General features: G+C 55.3%; 1 protein-coding gene, 1 long non-coding RNA gene and 1 other non-coding gene across 6 annotated transcripts in view; all 3 read left to right on the plus strand.

Annotated features, from left to right (window-relative positions):
• Nucleotides 1-8310, plus strand: MAGED2 (MAGE family member D2). 4 transcript variants are annotated; one of them, XM_008272658.4, is made up of 13 exons: nucleotides 1-129; nucleotides 1624-1697; nucleotides 2095-2586; nucleotides 3188-3496; nucleotides 3615-3678; nucleotides 3946-4025; nucleotides 4514-4608; nucleotides 5293-5372; nucleotides 5465-5507; nucleotides 5825-5887; nucleotides 7016-7130; nucleotides 7526-7980; nucleotides 8175-8309. In XM_008272658.4, the coding sequence occupies exons 2-12, from the start codon at nucleotides 1653-1655 to the stop codon at nucleotides 7970-7972; spliced, it is 1833 nt and encodes a 610-aa protein (XP_008270880.1). In that variant the 5' UTR covers nucleotides 1-129; nucleotides 1624-1652; the 3' UTR covers nucleotides 7973-7980; nucleotides 8175-8309. The 4 variants fall into 4 exon arrangements, with proteins under 4 accessions (XP_008270880.1, XP_008270882.1, XP_008270881.1 ...); XM_008272659.3 differs by lacking the exon at nucleotides 1-129 and adding an exon at nucleotides 642-745; XM_008272660.4 differs by lacking the exon at nucleotides 7526-7980 and having other exon boundaries at nucleotides 8175-8310.
• LOC127485064 (small nucleolar RNA SNORA11) lies at nucleotides 6712-6840 on the plus strand. The gene has a single exon (XR_007912263.1). It is a non-coding gene; the product is annotated as a small nucleolar RNA SNORA11 (small nucleolar RNA).
• A 6218-nt stretch (nucleotides 8311-14528) lies between the features above and the next one.
• LOC127484962 (uncharacterized) overlaps nucleotides 14529-17277 on the plus strand; it is a 40373-nt gene continuing 37624 nt past the window's right edge. Inside the window, exon 1 of the long non-coding RNA XR_011385365.1 lies at nucleotides 14529-16644. This is a non-coding gene — a long non-coding RNA (uncharacterized lncRNA). The remainder of the gene's footprint in view (nucleotides 16645-17277) is intronic.

Raw genomic sequence — 17277 nt, forward strand, 5'->3', positions numbered from 1 at the left:
GGGGGTGGCAGGGGGCTGCGGAAAGGGGCTGGGCTGGGCTGGGCTGTCTGCAGCTCTTAGTCCAGGAGGCTGAGACTTCGAGAGGGACTGAGAGAGGGCAGACGCATCCCGGACTCGCTCGAGGACAAGGTGAGGAGCGTCGAGACTGGAGTTTGCCTGGCTGTCAGACAGTGGTTCTAGCCCACTCGAACCCATAGCCAGGCAGGTGGACAATTCTTACTGCACCACTGCAGCTGGAGCAGAGGTGACCCGAAGCAGGGTGTAGGCAATGAGGACGACTGAGAAAGTAGTAGGCTGTAAGGACTGGAGAGCAGAGACTAGAGAAGGAGGAGGAGAGGAGAGAAACGGGGAACCCGGCATGCTGGGTGGGGGACGAGGACTGCTAAGGGGAGTGGAGATCCAGAGAAGAGAATAAGGGATGCAGAGGAGGGTTAAGGAATACGGAGGGGAGGTTGTGCAAAGGTGACACGGAGGAGGATGTGAGGAGCGGGCATAGGGAATTCTGCGGGGTAAATAGGAAATGCGATGGGGGACTGGGGACTAGGGAGTGAGGCAGCGGGAATACGGAGGGGGGGATAAGGAATGAGGAGCAGGAGCGGGGGAGGGGCAGACTGGCTGGGACGGAGGCCCCCTAGGGAGGCGGAAAGGGGCGGGACCACTTCCGGCCTGGAGGGGGGAGGGCAGTCTCCGAGTTTCGGAGGGGCTTGGAGCGACTGGACGCACTCAGGAATTGGAGAAGGACTAGGTGAGCAGCGGGGCCCAGGTTTGGATGAGGGCCCGCTAGGGGTCGGCCCCACCCTCTGGGATCTGGAGAAAACCTGCCGAAAGGACCGGATCGTACCGGATCCATCCGGCTGGGAAGGGAGGGGACTGGACCCAGTTTGTCCGGGCCCAAGATGGAACACTAGTTCAATACAGATTTGAGGAAGGGGTGTAATAGGGAAGGGGCGGAACCAAGATGCGTTTTGCCCCTGTTTGGAGGGGGGCGTGTTAGGAAAAAGGGCGGGACCACGAGGCACTGTGGACTTTCTGAGGTGGGTGTGAGTAAGGGAGGGACCGGGACCACCAGATACTGCGACAGTTTGAGAGGGAGGTTTGTTGGGGAGGGGGTGGGACCCAATGGCACTGCGGACCTGGAGAGGGGCGTGTGTTGGGGTAGGGTGCCGGACTGAGACGGTGACCATTACGCATGCGCACTAAGTATCGCTAGAAAGGGGCGTGTTGAGCAGGGCCAGCGCTCTACGGGGCTCGCTGCCGAATGCGCATGTGCACGGTGGACATCAAAGAAAGGGCTTGTGCTGGGAAAGAGGGCGGGGCTGAGATGGGCCCTGCAGCAGACGCGCATGCGCACTGTCGGCCTGCGGCTGGGGGGGGTGCACTGGGAAAAGGGGCGGGGTCCTCAGAGCTGCCGCGCTGGCACATCTTCCTGGAGAAGGGGAGGGTGCGGCTGCAGAGAATTGAGACCTAGACGCTCTGGATTCCTGTATCTGAGAACGGAGTTGTTGGAGTTGGGGGAGGGCTTGGGATTAGGGCTTTAGGGAAGGCGAGGCTCAGCCTCTAGGCAGATCGGGGGAGAGGACGTTCAGTGAGCTCTCCACTTGACCCAGGCCTTTTCCCCTTCAGGCTCAGCTTTTGCCAGGCCAGCTTGAGACATGTCTGACACAAGCGAGAGTGGTTCGGGTCTAACTCGCTTCCAGGTAAGGTCTCTTTCTGTCCTCTCCCCAGCTGTTTTTCCTTTCCAGTCCCTACTGCTGCTCCAAGTCCCTTGGCACTTCCCCTCCCATCCTTGCCCTTCCCCACCCACTTTCCCTGCCTGAGCGCTCCCTCTCTCAGTGGAGGGAGAGAGGAAGAGAAGCTGGCTGGGGCAGGGGGTGGGGTGCTGGCAGGCAGGAGGGCATAGGCCCCTCTTCTGCCATCAGTTCTTGGCTCAGAGGAAAGGGGGGGGTCTTGTTAGGCAGAGGTGGTTGGAGCGCATTGTGGGTAGGAGTGAGTACACAGTGCAGGTCAGAGAAGTATGGCCTTGGAAATTTGGAACCTTTTGTCTAGTTGGGGATGTGGAGAAGGTCTGTGAACTTCGCTGCTTCCTCTTTGCAGGCTGAAGCTTCAGAAAAGGACAGTGGCTCAATGATGCAGACCCTGTTGACAGTGACCCAGAACTTGGAGGTCTCAGATACACCAAAGGCCTCAAAAGCACCAAAGGTCTCAGAGGTTGTGAAGGTCTCAAAAGCCCCAGGGGGCTCAAAGGCCACGGAGGTCTCAAAGGCCCCAGAGGCTCAGGAGGCAGCTGCTACCCAGGGCTCGTCGACTGCTCAGCTGACGGATACACAGGTTGTGGCAGCTGAAAGCAAGAGTCCAGCAGCTGACAGCAAGACACAGAATGCTGACCCGCAGGCTGTGACAATGCCTGCTGCTGAGACCAAAAAGGTCAGCTGTGTGGCTGAGAAGAAGGTCAAGGCAAAGGCCTCGGAGAGTGAGACTCCTGCTTCTCAGGCTCCAGCAGAAGAACGGGAGCCTGAGGGTGCAGCTGCTCCAACTCAGGAGAACCAGGATACTCGGCCCAAGGTTAAGGCCAAGAAAGCCCGAAAGGTAAGAACTCTGCAGTCACCACTCTTGCTTTTCCGTTCCTCTTCTCTCACGGGGTTCACTTGTTCTGTAAACATTTAGGAACTTCCTCTGCTCATCAAGGCTGTGGGGGGACATGGAGAAGAATGTGATGTGATTGGTGTCTTTAGAGAGCTCGCTGGTGGTAGGGCAATGAGACAGGAATATACATGGCTGCAGTCTGAATGGAACACAGTTTGTATTTATATAGTAGCTGCCAGCTGTTGGTACATTCACTCAGGGCATGTCATTAAATGTTGAACGCACACTTAGAACCCCAGTTTTCTAGAGAAAGAAGCTGAATCCCTGAGAGGTAACTTGTCTAGGGTACTACAAGCCGAGACAGTGGTTCACACAGAAGGGGAATCCTCAGGCCACACCTTTGGGTTGCTCCTGGCCTGCTGGGGAGATGAAATTCCTGCATGATAGTCAGGAACAAACAAACCCAGGACTCAGCATGACCAGTGAGTCAGGCTGGGACTACGGGAATGGGAATAGGGGGTGCTTCCTGCAAGAGATAGGGTGAGGGAAAAAAATGACCACCTGCTTCCTCTGGTGACACTGAGCTGCCTCTGTGTTGATGCAGGTGAAGCATCTCGATGGAGAAGAGGATGGCAACAGTGATCAGAGTCAGGCTTCTGGAGCCACAGCTGGCCGAAGAGTCTCAAAGGCTCTGATGGCCTCAATGGCCCGCAGGGCTTCAAGGGGGCCAATAGCCTTTTGGGCCCGTAGGGCATCACGGACTCGGCTGGCTGCTTGGGCCCGGAGAGCCTTGCTCTCCCTGAGGTCCCCTAAAGCCCGTAGGGGCAAGGCTCGCCGTAGAGCTGCCAAGCTCCAGTCATCCCAAGAGCCTGAAGCGCCACCACCTCGGGATGTGGCCCTTTTGCAGGGCAGGGTAAGAATTCTGTCCTTTGCACTCTGCCTTGTCCGCTGCCTTGCCTTGTCCTCTTGTCTGCCATCTTCTCACTTTGTGCAAGCTTCTTTTGACATTCCTTTTTTCCCTTCTCTCCCAGGCAAATGATTTGGTGAAGTACCTGTTGGCTAAAGACCAGACAAAGATTCCAATCAAACGCTCAGGTAGAGTCCTACTGATAACCCACCTGCCCTGAGCTTTACCCTCCGTTACCCTCTCCCTCATATAACTGGGTACTCCTTGCTCTTATGTCCTTATCTCTGTCTTCCCAAAGTTCTCACTTGGCAGTGCTAGCATCTCTATTGATAAGCTCACAAGCTGGCTACGCCGCTCATGGCATGGTTGGAAAAAGTTTTATGGCTTGGGCATTGGGGGAGTGTGTATCTGGTGTCTTGTTAAGCCCAGGTGCTTGCAACCCTCTCCTGTTGCAGACATGCTGAAGGACGTCATCAAAGAATACACTGATGTGTACCCGGAAATCATCGAGCGAGCAGGCTATTCCTTGGAGAAGGTAAAGGGGCAGCCCTGGGGCATGGGCGCAGTGGGAAGCCTTGCGTGGAACAAAGGTGTATATGTCCCTTCTAGGGAGAACCACAGAGACCCACTAATCCAGCCCTGTCACTGTGCAGATAAGCAGACAGTGGCCTAGGGAAGAGTGTAGACCAGCCACAGGTCGCACAGAAGTCAGTGGTGAAAGCACAGCTAGGACCCAAACCACGCAACTTAGTCCTGGCTTTGGTCGGCTGCTGGACGCATCCTGTCACGTATTTCAGATGCTTATCTCTGTTTCCCTAGCTTCCCGCTAATTAGAAAGATGATGTTGAAGATGGCAGTATATTTTGTTGCATGTTTAATGTGTGCCAGGCACTTAGCTGTATGCTTTATGTGCGTTATCTCACTGATTTCTCACACACACACAACCCTTAGGTACCCAGGGAGCTGCAGGATGCCCAGGAAGCTGAATTTTGTGATCTCACAGGCTGTTCTCCCCATCCACAGGTATTTGGGATTCAGTTGAAGGAAATTGATAAGAATGACCACTTGTACATTCTTCTCAGCACCTTAGAGCCCACCGATGCAGGCATACTGGGAACGTAAGCTGGGACAGGGCTCGGGTGGGAGCGGGGTTCTGCTTTTGTCTGTGGCACCACCCCTTCCTTCCCTGTCATCTCTCCCCACATTCTCTTAGAGAGCCGGGAAAGCCCCTGTCACAGCTCCCGCATGTAGTTTAAGCTCCACCTGCAGTAGTGGTACAGGATTGTGATTGACGAGTGTAGGAGCCTGAGGTGGGGGCATTGTTGCTGCCAGGTGTGCTGTTTTTCCAGAAACTTCCAGGAAAGGAGGCCTGTCACTTCCTACTTCCTACTGAGTAACTGGCCTGGCCCTGGTAGAATGACTGTAAAAGGAGGGTTCCTTGACGTGAGTGGATCACGATGCTCGAAGGCCGTTAGTGTCAGCAGGGCTCTGCCTAGAAATCTCTGAGGGCTAAGGGAGAGAGAAAAGGAGCCACAATTGACTGCGTGTCTGTGCTGTACCAGGCTGACAGGCATTCATCCATCTTCTTGGTAACCTGGGGAGGAGAGGGTGTGATTTTCTCATTTCACTGTATTGGAGTCTGTGGTCCATGAATCTTAAGTACCGTGCCCAGGGTCACATAGAGCTTGAAGCCTGGACAGGACAGAATTCTGCCATATCCAGGGAAGCTGTGAGAGGCTCACCTGATGTGACTTGCAGATGGCTCCTGCACATAAACTTTTCTCTGTCCATTATTCCCTTAGGACCAAGGACTCACCCAAGCTGGGCCTTCTCATGGTGCTGCTTAGCATCATCTTCATGAATGGAAATCGATCCAGTGAGGGTGAGTGGCGGGGCACGCAGCTGAACGGGTGGCTGGGGTCTGAATTCCGTGTGTTCATTTTCGGCCCTGTCTCCTCTTGCCTCCCCCTGCAGCTGTCATCTGGGAGGTGCTGCGCAAGTTGGGGCTGCGCCCTGGGTATGATTGGGCTCTCTCAGCGCTTGCTGTCCGTGTTGTCCTTTGGCAAGAGAGGACGGTCCCAGGATTGCATCTGCCTGGTGGTCTGGTGGCGCGGGTGGGGGGTGATGGGCTGGGTAGAGGGTCCTGGGTTCTGACCCGGGTGGTTGGGTGAGTGGCCGTGAACTATTTGCTCCCTCTCACTCTCTCTTCAGCTTCGATGGAGCTTCCCTCTGTGCTGAAAATCTTCTTCATATTGGAAACACCTCTGACCACATCTGGGAAGTGCCACAGCCCTAACTGTCTTTATTTATTTATTTTCATTTTTCTGTTCTCAGGATACATCACTCACTCTTTGGGGATGTGAAAAAGCTCATTACTGATGAGTTTGTGAAGCAGAAGTAAGTGTCTTTCTGGTGTTGGTGTGGTCCATGCATTTTATCTGTTTCAGAACTGAGTAATACAACCATGGTGTGTGTCAGTGTGTGCGTGCATGCGTGCATGCAGCTGGTGGGTTATTTCTGGAGCAGTGAACATAGAACAGGAGTAACACGCATTTCCTAATCTATTACTCTGTGTACTCTCACATTTGTCTCTCCAAGGGAGAGATTATCATCACTAGCATTGTCCATGGCAGAAACCGATTCTCAGAGGGGCAATGCCATTTGCTTAGGGTTACACAGGTAGCAGATGAAAGAATGGTGTTTAGGACTTGGCTCCACAGGCTTGCTTCATTTCACTGTGCTATCCAGGGCATCTTAGACATTAATTCTCATAAAGAAATGCCATAAAATGGTGTCTTTACGTAGCCAGGTACCAGGCTGGGGGGTGTAACTTGTATATCTCATTTCATTTTCTTACTGCCCTGCAAAACAGGTGTGGTTATCCCATCCCTGTTTTGTACTCGCAGAACGTGGGACTCCAAGAGGGGAATTCTAAGTATGGCCCACAGCTGCTAAGGGGCTTGTTTGGGCCTGGAGAGCAGTCCTCCTGACTTTCTGGTGAGAACCTGCCATGTCATTGGCCTTTGAAGAATGTGCAAGCACACACATAGGCACTCAGAGCCACCTGAGCACACAGGAACACAGGCACACTCACACACAGGGTCAGGAATTTAGGACTATGCCTGCAGCATTCTGATCATGGCTATCTCTTCCTTTACCATCTTTTTCTGTGGTGGACCTCTCCAGGGTTTAGCCAGATTGCAGATAAGAACCCTTAGGGTGGGGTGTGCTCAGAGCAAGGGGCCTGAAGAATGGCTCCTCTGTTTACAACACACCCAACAGGAATCTTGGGTCATTGTGATGAGGTCCATAAAACTTGTGGCCTCTTTACAAACTAATGCCCTACACATGTGCCCTGTGCACCTTCATGTGGCTATCAGGCAAGACCAGTGGCACGAGGCTCAATGTTGGAAGAAAAGTTGCAGTGTTCAGTGGAGCACATCACCACATAAAGTCTCTCTAGTCTTTGCCTTGGTGGGCCCTGGGTTGTCTTAGAAATAAAGGTTTTCAACTTCTCTTTTCTAGGTACCTGGACTATGCCAGAGTCCCCAATAGCAATCCCCCTGAGTATGAGTTCTTTTGGGGCCTGCGCTCCTACTATGAGACCAGCAAGATGAAAGTCCTCAAGTTTGCCTGCAAGGTAATTGGAGAGCTACCTAAACTTGGCATATTGAGAGCATGGTGTGCCCTTGGATGGGGCCAGCTATGTGCAGAGCAGCCTGTAGTTCATATCTCAGCGATCAGAAGCGTCTGTTAATTGCCAAACACCATGCCGGGCACTTTTATCTGAATTATTTAACCTGTACAAGTAGTATGTCATTGCCGTGTTGCAGATGAGAAAACGGAGACTCAGAGAGGTTAGTAGGTGACATGTTCAAGGTCATAAAGCTAATAAGTATCAGAGCAAGGATGGACTATTAGGTACATAGTTGGTAGTAGTACTTAACTGTATTCATAATATTAAATACAGCCTATAGCTTGGTGCCTTATTTAGGTGCTCTCTAAATATGACCCTTCTTGTGGCTGTTGTTTCAGGTACAAAAGAAGGATCCCAAGGAATGGGCAGCTCAGTACCGAGAGGCAATGGAAGCAGATTTGAAGGCTGCAGCTGAGGCTGCAGCTGAAGCCAAGGCGAGGGCTGAGATTAGAGCTCGAATGGGCATTGGGCTTGGCTCTGAGAATGCTGCTGGGCCCTGCAACTGGGATGAAGCTGATATTGGACCCTGGGCCAAAGCCCGGATCCAGGCAGGAGCTGAAGCTAAAGCCAAAGCCCAAGAGAGTGGTGGTGCCAGTGCCAGTGCCAGTACCAGTACCAGTACCAGTGCCAGTACCAGTACTGGTGCCAGTGCCAGTGCCAGCAGTGGCTTCAGTGCCAGTGCCAGCCTGACTGCCACTCTCACGTTTGGGCTCTTTGCTGGCCTTGGCGGTGCTGGTGCCAGCACCAGTGGCAGCTCTGGTGCCTGTGGTTTCTCCTACAAGTGAGATTTCAGGTATCTGCCTTGGTTGTGGTGGGGCTAGCTGGGGCCCACAGGGATGGGGTGTGGAGCTGGGCTGCTGCTGGAAGGCCTGGGTTGGAGAAGGCAGTGGAGGGTGTGCAAAGACACTGTTGGCATTGGCATTTTATTCCTTCGTGTTTGGTGGATATTACCTGACTTTTTTGATTTTCTTTTACTTGTGTTTTCAGATATTGTTAATCCCAGCAGTCTTTCTCCTCAAGCCAGGGTGCATCCTCAGAAACTTACTCAAGATAGCACTCTTGGCAGCCACTATCAATCAATTGAAGTTGACACTCTGCATTAAATCTATTTGCCATTTCTGAGTTTCTTGCTTTTTTTTTTTGGTGGGCTGTCAGTTTGGCATCACATTTAAAAAGGAATGCGGGATATTTCCACCTCAATCTATGTTTATTTTGATAATACTGTTGGATCCCCAGGAGTGAGATTAGCCTGTTTCTCTGGGCTAGGTTGAGCCCCATCTCTAGCCAATAGGGCAGGTGGGATTTCAGTGGGGGTGCAGACAGGTGGATTGGAGGCACCAAGGACACAATTCGAAAAAGAGGTTTGGGATGGGCAAGTCTGGAGCAGGAAGCAGAGGGAGAAGAGACTGGAAATGACATGTTGACTCTCCTTTTGAGAAATCTGGGTGAGACAGGAGAGAAAGAGGCAGGTAGACAAAAGGAGATAAAAGAACAAGGGAACATTTTCTTGGGGAAGGAGAAATGAGCAGAGCAAGAGCCAGTGGAGAGGAAGACGTTGAATGGGTTCTGGGATGGGGATGGGACCTGGGAAAGTCCAGACAGGACTCTGACAGGAGACTGTGGAAGGATGTTGAACAATGGGGAAGCACCCATAGGACATGGTGCCCATGATTTGAGGGGGAATATAGCAAGATGCTCTGTAATCTTGGTGCAGGGACTGAGAAGCAGAGCAGTGTCGGCTTATTCCCAGTTTTGAGTTTTGGTGTTTGGATCAGAATAAAGACACAGGCCCAATGGCAGCAATGTCAGTGTATGAATCTCGATCTTCATTACTGACTCCGTAGTTTCTGCACATAGACACATGGGATGGTGGAAGAGATGGACCATAGGTGGGCTTATGAGGAGACATGAAGAGAGTGATAGACTGTGCAGGTATGTATGGATAGGAGTCTCAGTGAAGACCATGAATGGGGATAGAAGGTTAGGTGCCTGAGCACCTGTTGCATGTCTGGCAGTATTCCAAGGATTTAGGAAGGGTTGTTGACAGGACAAACAGGAGGGCTAGTTAGACAGACAGTTGGATGATTCTACTGAAGAAGACAGCAGAGCTGTAGGTGATGGTGAAGTCCAAAGACAGGGGATGGAAGATGAGAGATGATAGTTCTGCAGATGTGAGGTCAATGGCATAGGTCAGGGTACTGGTTAGGTTATCCTTGGGGACAGTAAAATCACCTAAATGGTGGTGGAGGTGGGGATATTATGAACAAGGTACCAAAGTCCTTTTGTGGTTGAAGGTGTTCTCCCAGTTACACTACCCACTAAGAGAGGACTGACCCCTGCTCTCAGAGATCCAGTGCCCTGATTGGAGGTGGGTACTGCCCTGGCCCTTTCCCCATGAAGCTTTCACCATCTCTGATCCTTGTATTTCCAGGCTTGCAGTCACTGGGGCAGTTTTATGGACAAGGAGGCCTTTGTAATGCTCACCTCTTCCCTCTGTAGTAAGGGCAGAGCATTTTATTGCTTAGGCAATAGGATTGAAAAGTGGGAAAGTTATTGAATTGAAGTGTGTGTTCACTGCTATGGTGGTTATCAATGAAAGCAGATTCTTACATTAGGGACTAGACCATGGTCTCCTTGGGGACTGGGTAATACCAGGGACAGGTAGACAAGGTCAGAGGCAGCTTTGGCCTCAGGAAGGGCTCTAGTGGGTATTGTGTCCAGGCCCCTCAGGCAAAGACCATCTGAAAATGTAGGGAATGGGGGATACAGAAGGGTGGCAAGGACTGTGATTCTGATAAAAAGTTCGAGTTCAGGGTGCTTGATAGTGTTAAGGATGAATCACAGTCATGAAGAACTCTGCCCTCCCCACTGACTTACTCCCTCACACCACTGGCTTGCCAGGCTCCCCACCTCTCTTCCCTCTCACAAGACATAGAATGTGAAAGAATAGGAGACTGGTTCTTCCTCACTGCTTACTAAGCAAGTGACAAGAATGAAGGCAGGTAGGGCAGGGAGGAAGACAACAAGTCTGGTCCCAGGCAGCTAAGACAGTACTGGGAGCAGGGAGGAGAGAGTAGCAGGAGAAATGAAGGCAGACTTGTCTGATACTACCACCTTTGTCAGACGGAAAGTGATTGTTGTAATGGATGAATTCCTACAATCTTCAGTACATCATTAACTAAATTCCAAATAATTCTAGATTGTATCACACATATTCCTCTTGGCTAGAGACAGAGCCCTGGACCTGTTTCTGTACCTGGTTCTATTATCACCCCTAAGAAGCCTTTTTAGACATTTTTGGTCTTAATTGTTGCCCACCTATGAAATTTGATTTCCACAAATACACTGTATGTCTATTTGATAGCTATGTGTATTTGTGCTTTATACATAAAAATATAAATCTTTCCTTATTCAATACAAGATTAACAATGGGCAGGTAAAAATATTTACATTCAAAGTTAAGTGAAGGTGAATCCATATTGAATCCACACATAATCTCCAGCCCTTCTATTCTGGCCATTTTGCTCATTGGCTCATTGAATAAGCAATGGGGTATCTGAAGAAGGAGGTTGACAAGATTCCAAAGACTGGAATGTTCCTATGGGTGAGCATTTACATGGAACACAAGTATTTCCACATAGCCCATTGTGACAGACCTGTTCACTTACCCCTCATGTACTTACAGGCAAAGCAATTAGAACTGTGCTCTCTTTGTGTTTTCTTACATTGTTATTACTATCTGTTCTCCAGTCTTGTTCCTTCCCAGTCTCTGACCATGTTGCCAGATTGTATTTATTTGTATTTATTGATGAGAGAGAGAGAGAGAGAGAGAGAGAGAGAGAGAGAGAGAAACATTTTCCATCCACTGGAATTCACCAAAATGCCTTTAACAACTGGTGTTGGGCCAAGCAGAATCTAGGAGCCAGGGACTCCATCCAGGTTCCCTGCATGGGTGTCAGAAATCCAGCATCTTCTGCTGTCTCCCTGGTGAATTAGCAGGAAGTCAGATCAGAAGCAGAGGAGCTGGGAACTGCATTGGCACTCTGATGTGGAATGTGGACATCCCAAGCCATGTCTCAACCGGGTGTGCTGCAGTGACTGTCCTGGCCAGATTTACTCAGTCTGGACCAGTGTCACAGCCAGATTGCTTTCTAGATAGAGATCACCCAGATGCATGGCCCCAGTAGGAGAATTTCCCCTGCTCAGTTCCCATCAGGGTCACCCCAGCATGCAGCTGCACCACACCTAGACTTCCGACTACTTCCTGTTACCACCTGCACACTGTGCTCCCAGGACTTTTTCTTCTTCGGGAGCCACCTGCAAGGCTCACGGCAGGAGCTGAGGCACAGCGAGAGATGTTGTGCAGAGGGGCGGCCTCTGCTAACCCATCTGGGCCTTCAGCCCTGTGCCCGCCTGATCTGGCACCGACCACTGCCTTTGGAGATGGGCTGTTGCCGTTGCTCACCCAACCTCAGGGTGAGCTCACAAGCGTGCTCACTTGGGGTCCCGTGTCTAGACGTTCAGGCTCGACCAGGACGCAGCCATCGAACTTCCTTGAGTTAGTCGTCACACGCCAGGGGCAGTTTCTCAGGAGGGGAAGAATGACTTGAGGAGAGCCCGGCCTTTTCCCCAAGGCAGCAGAAGCTGGGGACTGGGTTCTCCAGCTGGGGCTTGGCTGGGGCTCTGCAGCATCGAGCCCTTCAGGCACCCCCTCACTCAGACACTGAGCTGTTCACTAAGCCAACACGGGTTACTGACTCGGGTGCCCATGGCCCAGTGCTGGGAGCTGGGGGTCCCAGTTCTCAAGACACGGCCAGTCCCATGCAGGAAACAAAGGCAGCATGGAGAGAGGCCCCCAAGGGCTGTGGCAGCTCAAGGGAGCAGGCGACCTGCCGTGCTGTGCACAGGTGTGACAGCCATCCCAGACGGAGTGCGCTGGGAACACCGGCACAGACGCACGCACCAGGCGCTCATTGAGAGCCACAGCCACACGTCTCTCCTGCACGCATCTCATCATGGACCTGAGTCAGCGTCCGTGTGCTCCGACAGAAGGGGCGCTTGACTGGGAGGTAGGAGACGTGGGTGAGGCCCCCACTCCCTCACACGGTCCCTGTGAGCTGAGGGCCGAGTCCCTGCCCTCCCAGGCCTCACAGCTTGCCTGAGAGATGCGAGCAGCTCACGCTCACCTGTGGTCTCTGTGTTTGTCACTTCACCTGGGGAGTCAGCAGCACCCAGACTGCTCCCAGGTGCACAGTGGGTGCTGCACAGTGAGGGCTATGGTGATGGGGGTGACCACTGAGGGCACTGCCAGCTGCGCATGGAGCACTGTGCCCAGCACACGGAAGGCTGGGCCAGGTGTGTGCAGGTGCACGCACACGCTGGTGAGCAGGAAGCACATGTGGAGCTGGCCACTGTCCACCTGGGCTCTAAGCAGCATGAGAGGGCCATGGCCACCCGTCAGCAAGAGCGCCCAAGCTGCAGGTGGTGCCATGGGGCAGGGTCGCACCTGCATGGCCTCTCACTCTGCCCTGAGGAGCCACAGATGAGCCACAGGCCAGCGTACACAGACTGCCAGCCGGGGAGTGACAGGGAGGGAGCCATGAGGACTGGGCTGTAAGTGACAGCGCCTTGTCTGGGACCCCTCCTGCCTCTCCAGCAGAGGTACTGAGGTGCAAGGCAGGAAAGCCTGGCTTTCAGTCCTGGCTCTGTCTGGCCCAGGCTGTGTGACCTGTGGTCACTCTCTGCCCCTCTCTGGACCTCAGCTCTGTCCTCCATATCTGGGTGTGGGTATTGCCCACCCCACAAAGCTGTTGTGGATATCAAATGAGGCCACACGTCGGGAGCAGAAGGCACCGTGGCTGTGAGGAGGGGTCCCATACATGACAACATAGCTGCCCCCACACCTTCTCTCCCCCTAGTCCCACTCCCACATGATCCTTCCAGCAAGAACAGCACCTGTGCCCACAAGGCCAGGGCCAGATGGGGGGGGGAGGGGACAGAGCCCTGTATGAGCCCCTCCCAGAATGTGCAGGGCACATGGCCTAGCCCAGGAGAGATGGAGACCGGGCTCGGCCACCTGACCGTGAGGGCTTCCTGGACCAACCACGGAGCAGGAGCTGGGCCTGGCATGGAGCTGGGAGGGCAGGCGAGACGCAGCCAGAAGTGGGTCAGCTGCTGACCGCGTGACCCCTGCGGTGGGGAGGGTGGCAGCAGCCCCAAGTCGCAGAGAAGGGATTCAGCGTGGGGCCCTCCAGGCAGCTGTCTGCCAGCGATGGTGACCAGCGACCAGAGGGGACCGCAGGCAGCAAGGCGGGGCACAAGCGAAGGCGCAGCGTGGTGAGAGGGATGAGGGGACCTGTCAGGCAGGGGTGAAGGGGGGTCATGTGATGGAGCAGGCAGACTGGGGCGGGCCTGGAGGGCCGGGCTCCAGCTAGGAGACCCGCAGAAGCCGCTGGCACCTGGGAGCCACCAAGGATGTGTCCACACTGAGTGGCTGATGGGGAGGAAGGCAGGCGTGGGCAGAACCTGCTCCTGGCCCAGCTCTAGTGTGGGCCCCTCCTCAGGACCCAGGCAGCACCACCCTGCCTGTCCAGCTCCGCCCCAACCACACCTGGGCCAGCTCAGCCACGCGTGGGGGTGCACGGGGCTCTCCCTACCTGCTTGCCCCGAGCTGAGAGGCCAGAGTCTCCTCCGATGCGGCCCCTGAGGTTGAGCTCGCTCTCTCCATGCCGGCACAGGTAGATGGAGCGGGGTGTGACGTGGATGTTCATGAGGTAGTAGACTGTGCGGCTCTGGACGTGGTCCTGCACTCGGTTCACCATGTAGCGTGTGCCCACGTCGAAGGTCTTGATGTAGGACAGGTGGCTGGGCCAGACCCAAGCAGCAGCAAGGGCAGCTCAGGGCTGATGCTGGGGGCTCCAGGCTACTCCCCCACCCAGCTTCTCCCCCCCATCCATGCTCCACCCCTGCCGGTCCTTCTCTGCCCCACCCTGACCCCACTACCGACCCCTGCTGATCGCTCCACCTGGGCTCCTTGTTAGCCAATAAGAGGCAGTGGCCCGAGGCCAACGGTGGTGGGAGCGAGAGTCTGGGGCATTTAATCCCGCGCTCTGTCCGCTGGGCTCTGCCTCGGCCTGGTGAAGTCCCCCAACTGCAGCCATGTGCTCCTGGGGGCTGCTCCAATTCTGGGATGCGGCTCTCACTGCGGGGCCATAGCTCCACTTCTCCTTCACCCTGCAGTTCTGGGCCACCCAGGGCTTTTCCTGACGGTGCCACGCAGTCTGACCACGCCCCGTGGGACCCTCCATGCCTCCCAGCTCTGTTCCTTACGTCCTCAGAAGTTATCTTCGGTTGCCCCTTGGAGGGGATGTCTGCCTCTCAACAACACGCTGACTGCCAGAGAGAGGCAACGTGAGCGCGACACAGAGCGCGTGGACGTGTGACTGACAGGAGGGCCTGGTGGGGTGTCCTGAGTGGTTGGGGGGAGGAGAGTGACCGAGCAGAGGACACAGCCAGCTGGTGTGGGAAACGTCCCCCTCCCCCGGCCCCCCGGGACTGAGGAAGCCACATCGGCACATGGAGCCTGATGCTGGACTCGCCTCTGCTGAGCCCACAGACACCAAGGAAGTTCGGGCAGCCCGGGGCCCCTGCTTGGGGGTGCGGGGCACAGAGGCGGCCAATGCCATCACATCTGGCACTTGCGAAGGCTGGGCTGGCGACACCGGCATCACTCCCTGAGCTGGGAGCGATGCAGATGGCTGAGCCCACCTTGGGGAGCCCGGTTGCTCAGCTTGCAGAGGGCCCAGGAATCAGCATCTGTGACCAGCTGGGGGAACTGTACCTGCAGCCAGGGTGTGGAATCAGGGAACTGGGCCCTGCACTCCCTCAGAGCAGTGATGGACAGGCACCGAGAAATCTCCAGGTCCCGAGGCCCTTGCAAAGCCTATAGCAATGGAGGCCTGTCTGGCAGATGCAGAGGGCAGCGGGGCGGACATACTGCAGACAGACACACACGGACTGCCTTCCCTTCCCAGCTGTAACTCCCGCTGATGAGCGAGACTCCATAGCTCTGCATCACTGTCCCCATCTAAGTGGGGTAGGGAGGGGGCACCCATCACTGGGGACCATGAGGGCATTTGAGAAAACCCACCCCACAGACGCCTGGGTGTCCTGTCAGGGAGACTGGAAGAAAGTGTGCTGGCCGGCATCGGGGAGCACTCACGGCGCCCCGGGTGGGGTCCCCCGTGCTAGACCTAAACGTCCTCCTGTCACCCCCACACGCACTGGGTGTCACCAGGAGCCACGGGCATCCGGGCTAGGGATGGAGAGACGGGGCTGAGAGGGAGGCAGTGACTGGGGCACGGCCCCTCAGCGGCCGTGGGGACCTGGGCCCACGGGCCGGGGCCATCGCAGGCCTCGCAGCCTGCACTCTGGAGCCCTAAGCTATAAACGGCAGCGCCCTCCCCCTTCTCCTTAAAGGTTACAGCAGAGGGTAGGACCAATCCTGTGGGGATAAGGCAGAACAAAGAGCTGGGAGAGGAAGGAAGCCCAGGGAACGTATGTGAGCAGGCGCCTCCGAGAGTATGGGGGCTCGGGTTGCCCCCCAGCTTCCTGACAGCTGGAGCAGGAAGGGGGGAGCAGAATTCCCAAGTTTCCCCTTTCTGGAAAAAAGGAGGCGCAGAGACATTTGTAAATGGACATTTGTCTTGGACTCAAATTCCAGAGCAGTTGATCTTGTGGCCGGCTCAGCAAACATCCGGGACCAGGAATTCAGCAGTGATTTCACGAGACGAGACGCGAAAAGGCCTATTCACACACGTGATCCTGAGAGCCAGGCGGCAGGGAAGACAAGGCGTGAAATTCTATGCAGAGGAGAACCTGGCCGGGCTGCTGTTTCCCACAGCTGTGGGGTGGGAGGAGACCCGGGTCCTGTCTGCCTGTCTGTCCCTGTCCCCAGCACACAGCACAGAGCACGCTGCCTGTGTGGGAGAGCCCAGGGCCACGCAGCGGGTCCTGGTGCGGGGTTGCAGGGAAGGGAGATGACCGGGAGAGGAGGCAGTGGGGTCAGGCTGCCCGGGGCTGGGAGCTGAGCGTGAGGCGGGTCTGCCAGGCTGGGCTTGAGGCAGGAGGCAGAGCAGGAGCTGGCTGCAGGACGTGGAGAGCAGCAAGGCACTGGGGCAGGCGGGTGGGCAGGGGTTCGGCCTGTCAGCCTGCCTGATGCTGCCCCTTTGCTGTGCCTTCCCGCACTTCTCTGTCTGCTGAGCCCTCCCCGCCACAACCCCACATAGGACAGGCTGACTCGCCGCCATCGACGAGGATCGAGAGGGGAGAGACCTGCGCACGAGTCACCTTCTGCCCGACTTTGCGAGACCAGGCTGCCTTCTCGGGCTCAGGCGTCATGGCCGACTTCGTGGTGCAGTATGACGTGCTCATGGAGGACGTCATGGGAGACGTGCAGGTGAGGGGGCCCAGGGATGCGGGAGGGCCGTGGGCTCTGCAGTGACGGCCTGAGCAATGCTCTGCTTGGACAAGTTGTCCCTCTGGGTCTCGCTGGGGTTCTGGGAAGCCGGCTGTCCAGGAGAGGCGCAGCATGAGGACATGGGCACCATAGCATGAAACACAGGTTCCACAGCTGGGGCGGTGCGGGGACTCCACAGAAGGCCTGCAGACCTGCAACTGCAGAGCTGAATCCTGCCTCGGTCAACCTGTACTGGATCCGATCCACGCGTAGCTCCCTCGGAAGCAGACCTGCTGCAGAGGGAACCACCGGCCACTACTCACTCCCTCACACCCCTGAGCTCTGAGGCTGGCTGGCGTTCACAGACTCACGTTCTCTGGGCATTGCTTGCCACCCCTCAGGAGGGAGAGCTTCCCTGGGCTTCAGATGAGCCTGACGTGAACACAGGGAGCCCTTCCATGTGCTTTAACCAGCTCGCCAAGTCCACGAGGAGCACCCATGGGCCAGCAGAGCGGCTGAGAGCAGACACTGACTGTGAGCTGAAGACGAGGACGGCAGGGACGCTCCAGCCCCCATTTGTCCCTGCTGCCAGCATGCGAGACACCTGCTGCTGCCCAGACCACACCGCAGGCT

The sequence above is a fragment of the Oryctolagus cuniculus genome, chromosome X, assembly GCF_964237555.1.
Source record: "Oryctolagus cuniculus chromosome X, mOryCun1.1, whole genome shotgun sequence".
Taxonomy (NCBI): Eukaryota; Metazoa; Chordata; class Mammalia; order Lagomorpha; family Leporidae; genus Oryctolagus; species Oryctolagus cuniculus.

Coding starts and splice junctions, on each gene's coding strand:
- MAGED2 (XM_008272658.4), top strand. CDS start 1,653: ATGTCTGACACAAGCGAGAGTGGTTCGGGTCTAACTCGCTTCCAG. Junction 5,888..7,015: donor GATGAGTTTGTGAAGCAGAA/GTAAGTGTCTTT, acceptor TCTCTTTTCTAG/GTACCTGGACTATGCCAGAG. Junction 7,131..7,525: donor TCCTCAAGTTTGCCTGCAAG/GTAATTGGAGAG, acceptor CTGTTGTTTCAG/GTACAAAAGAAGGATCCCAA.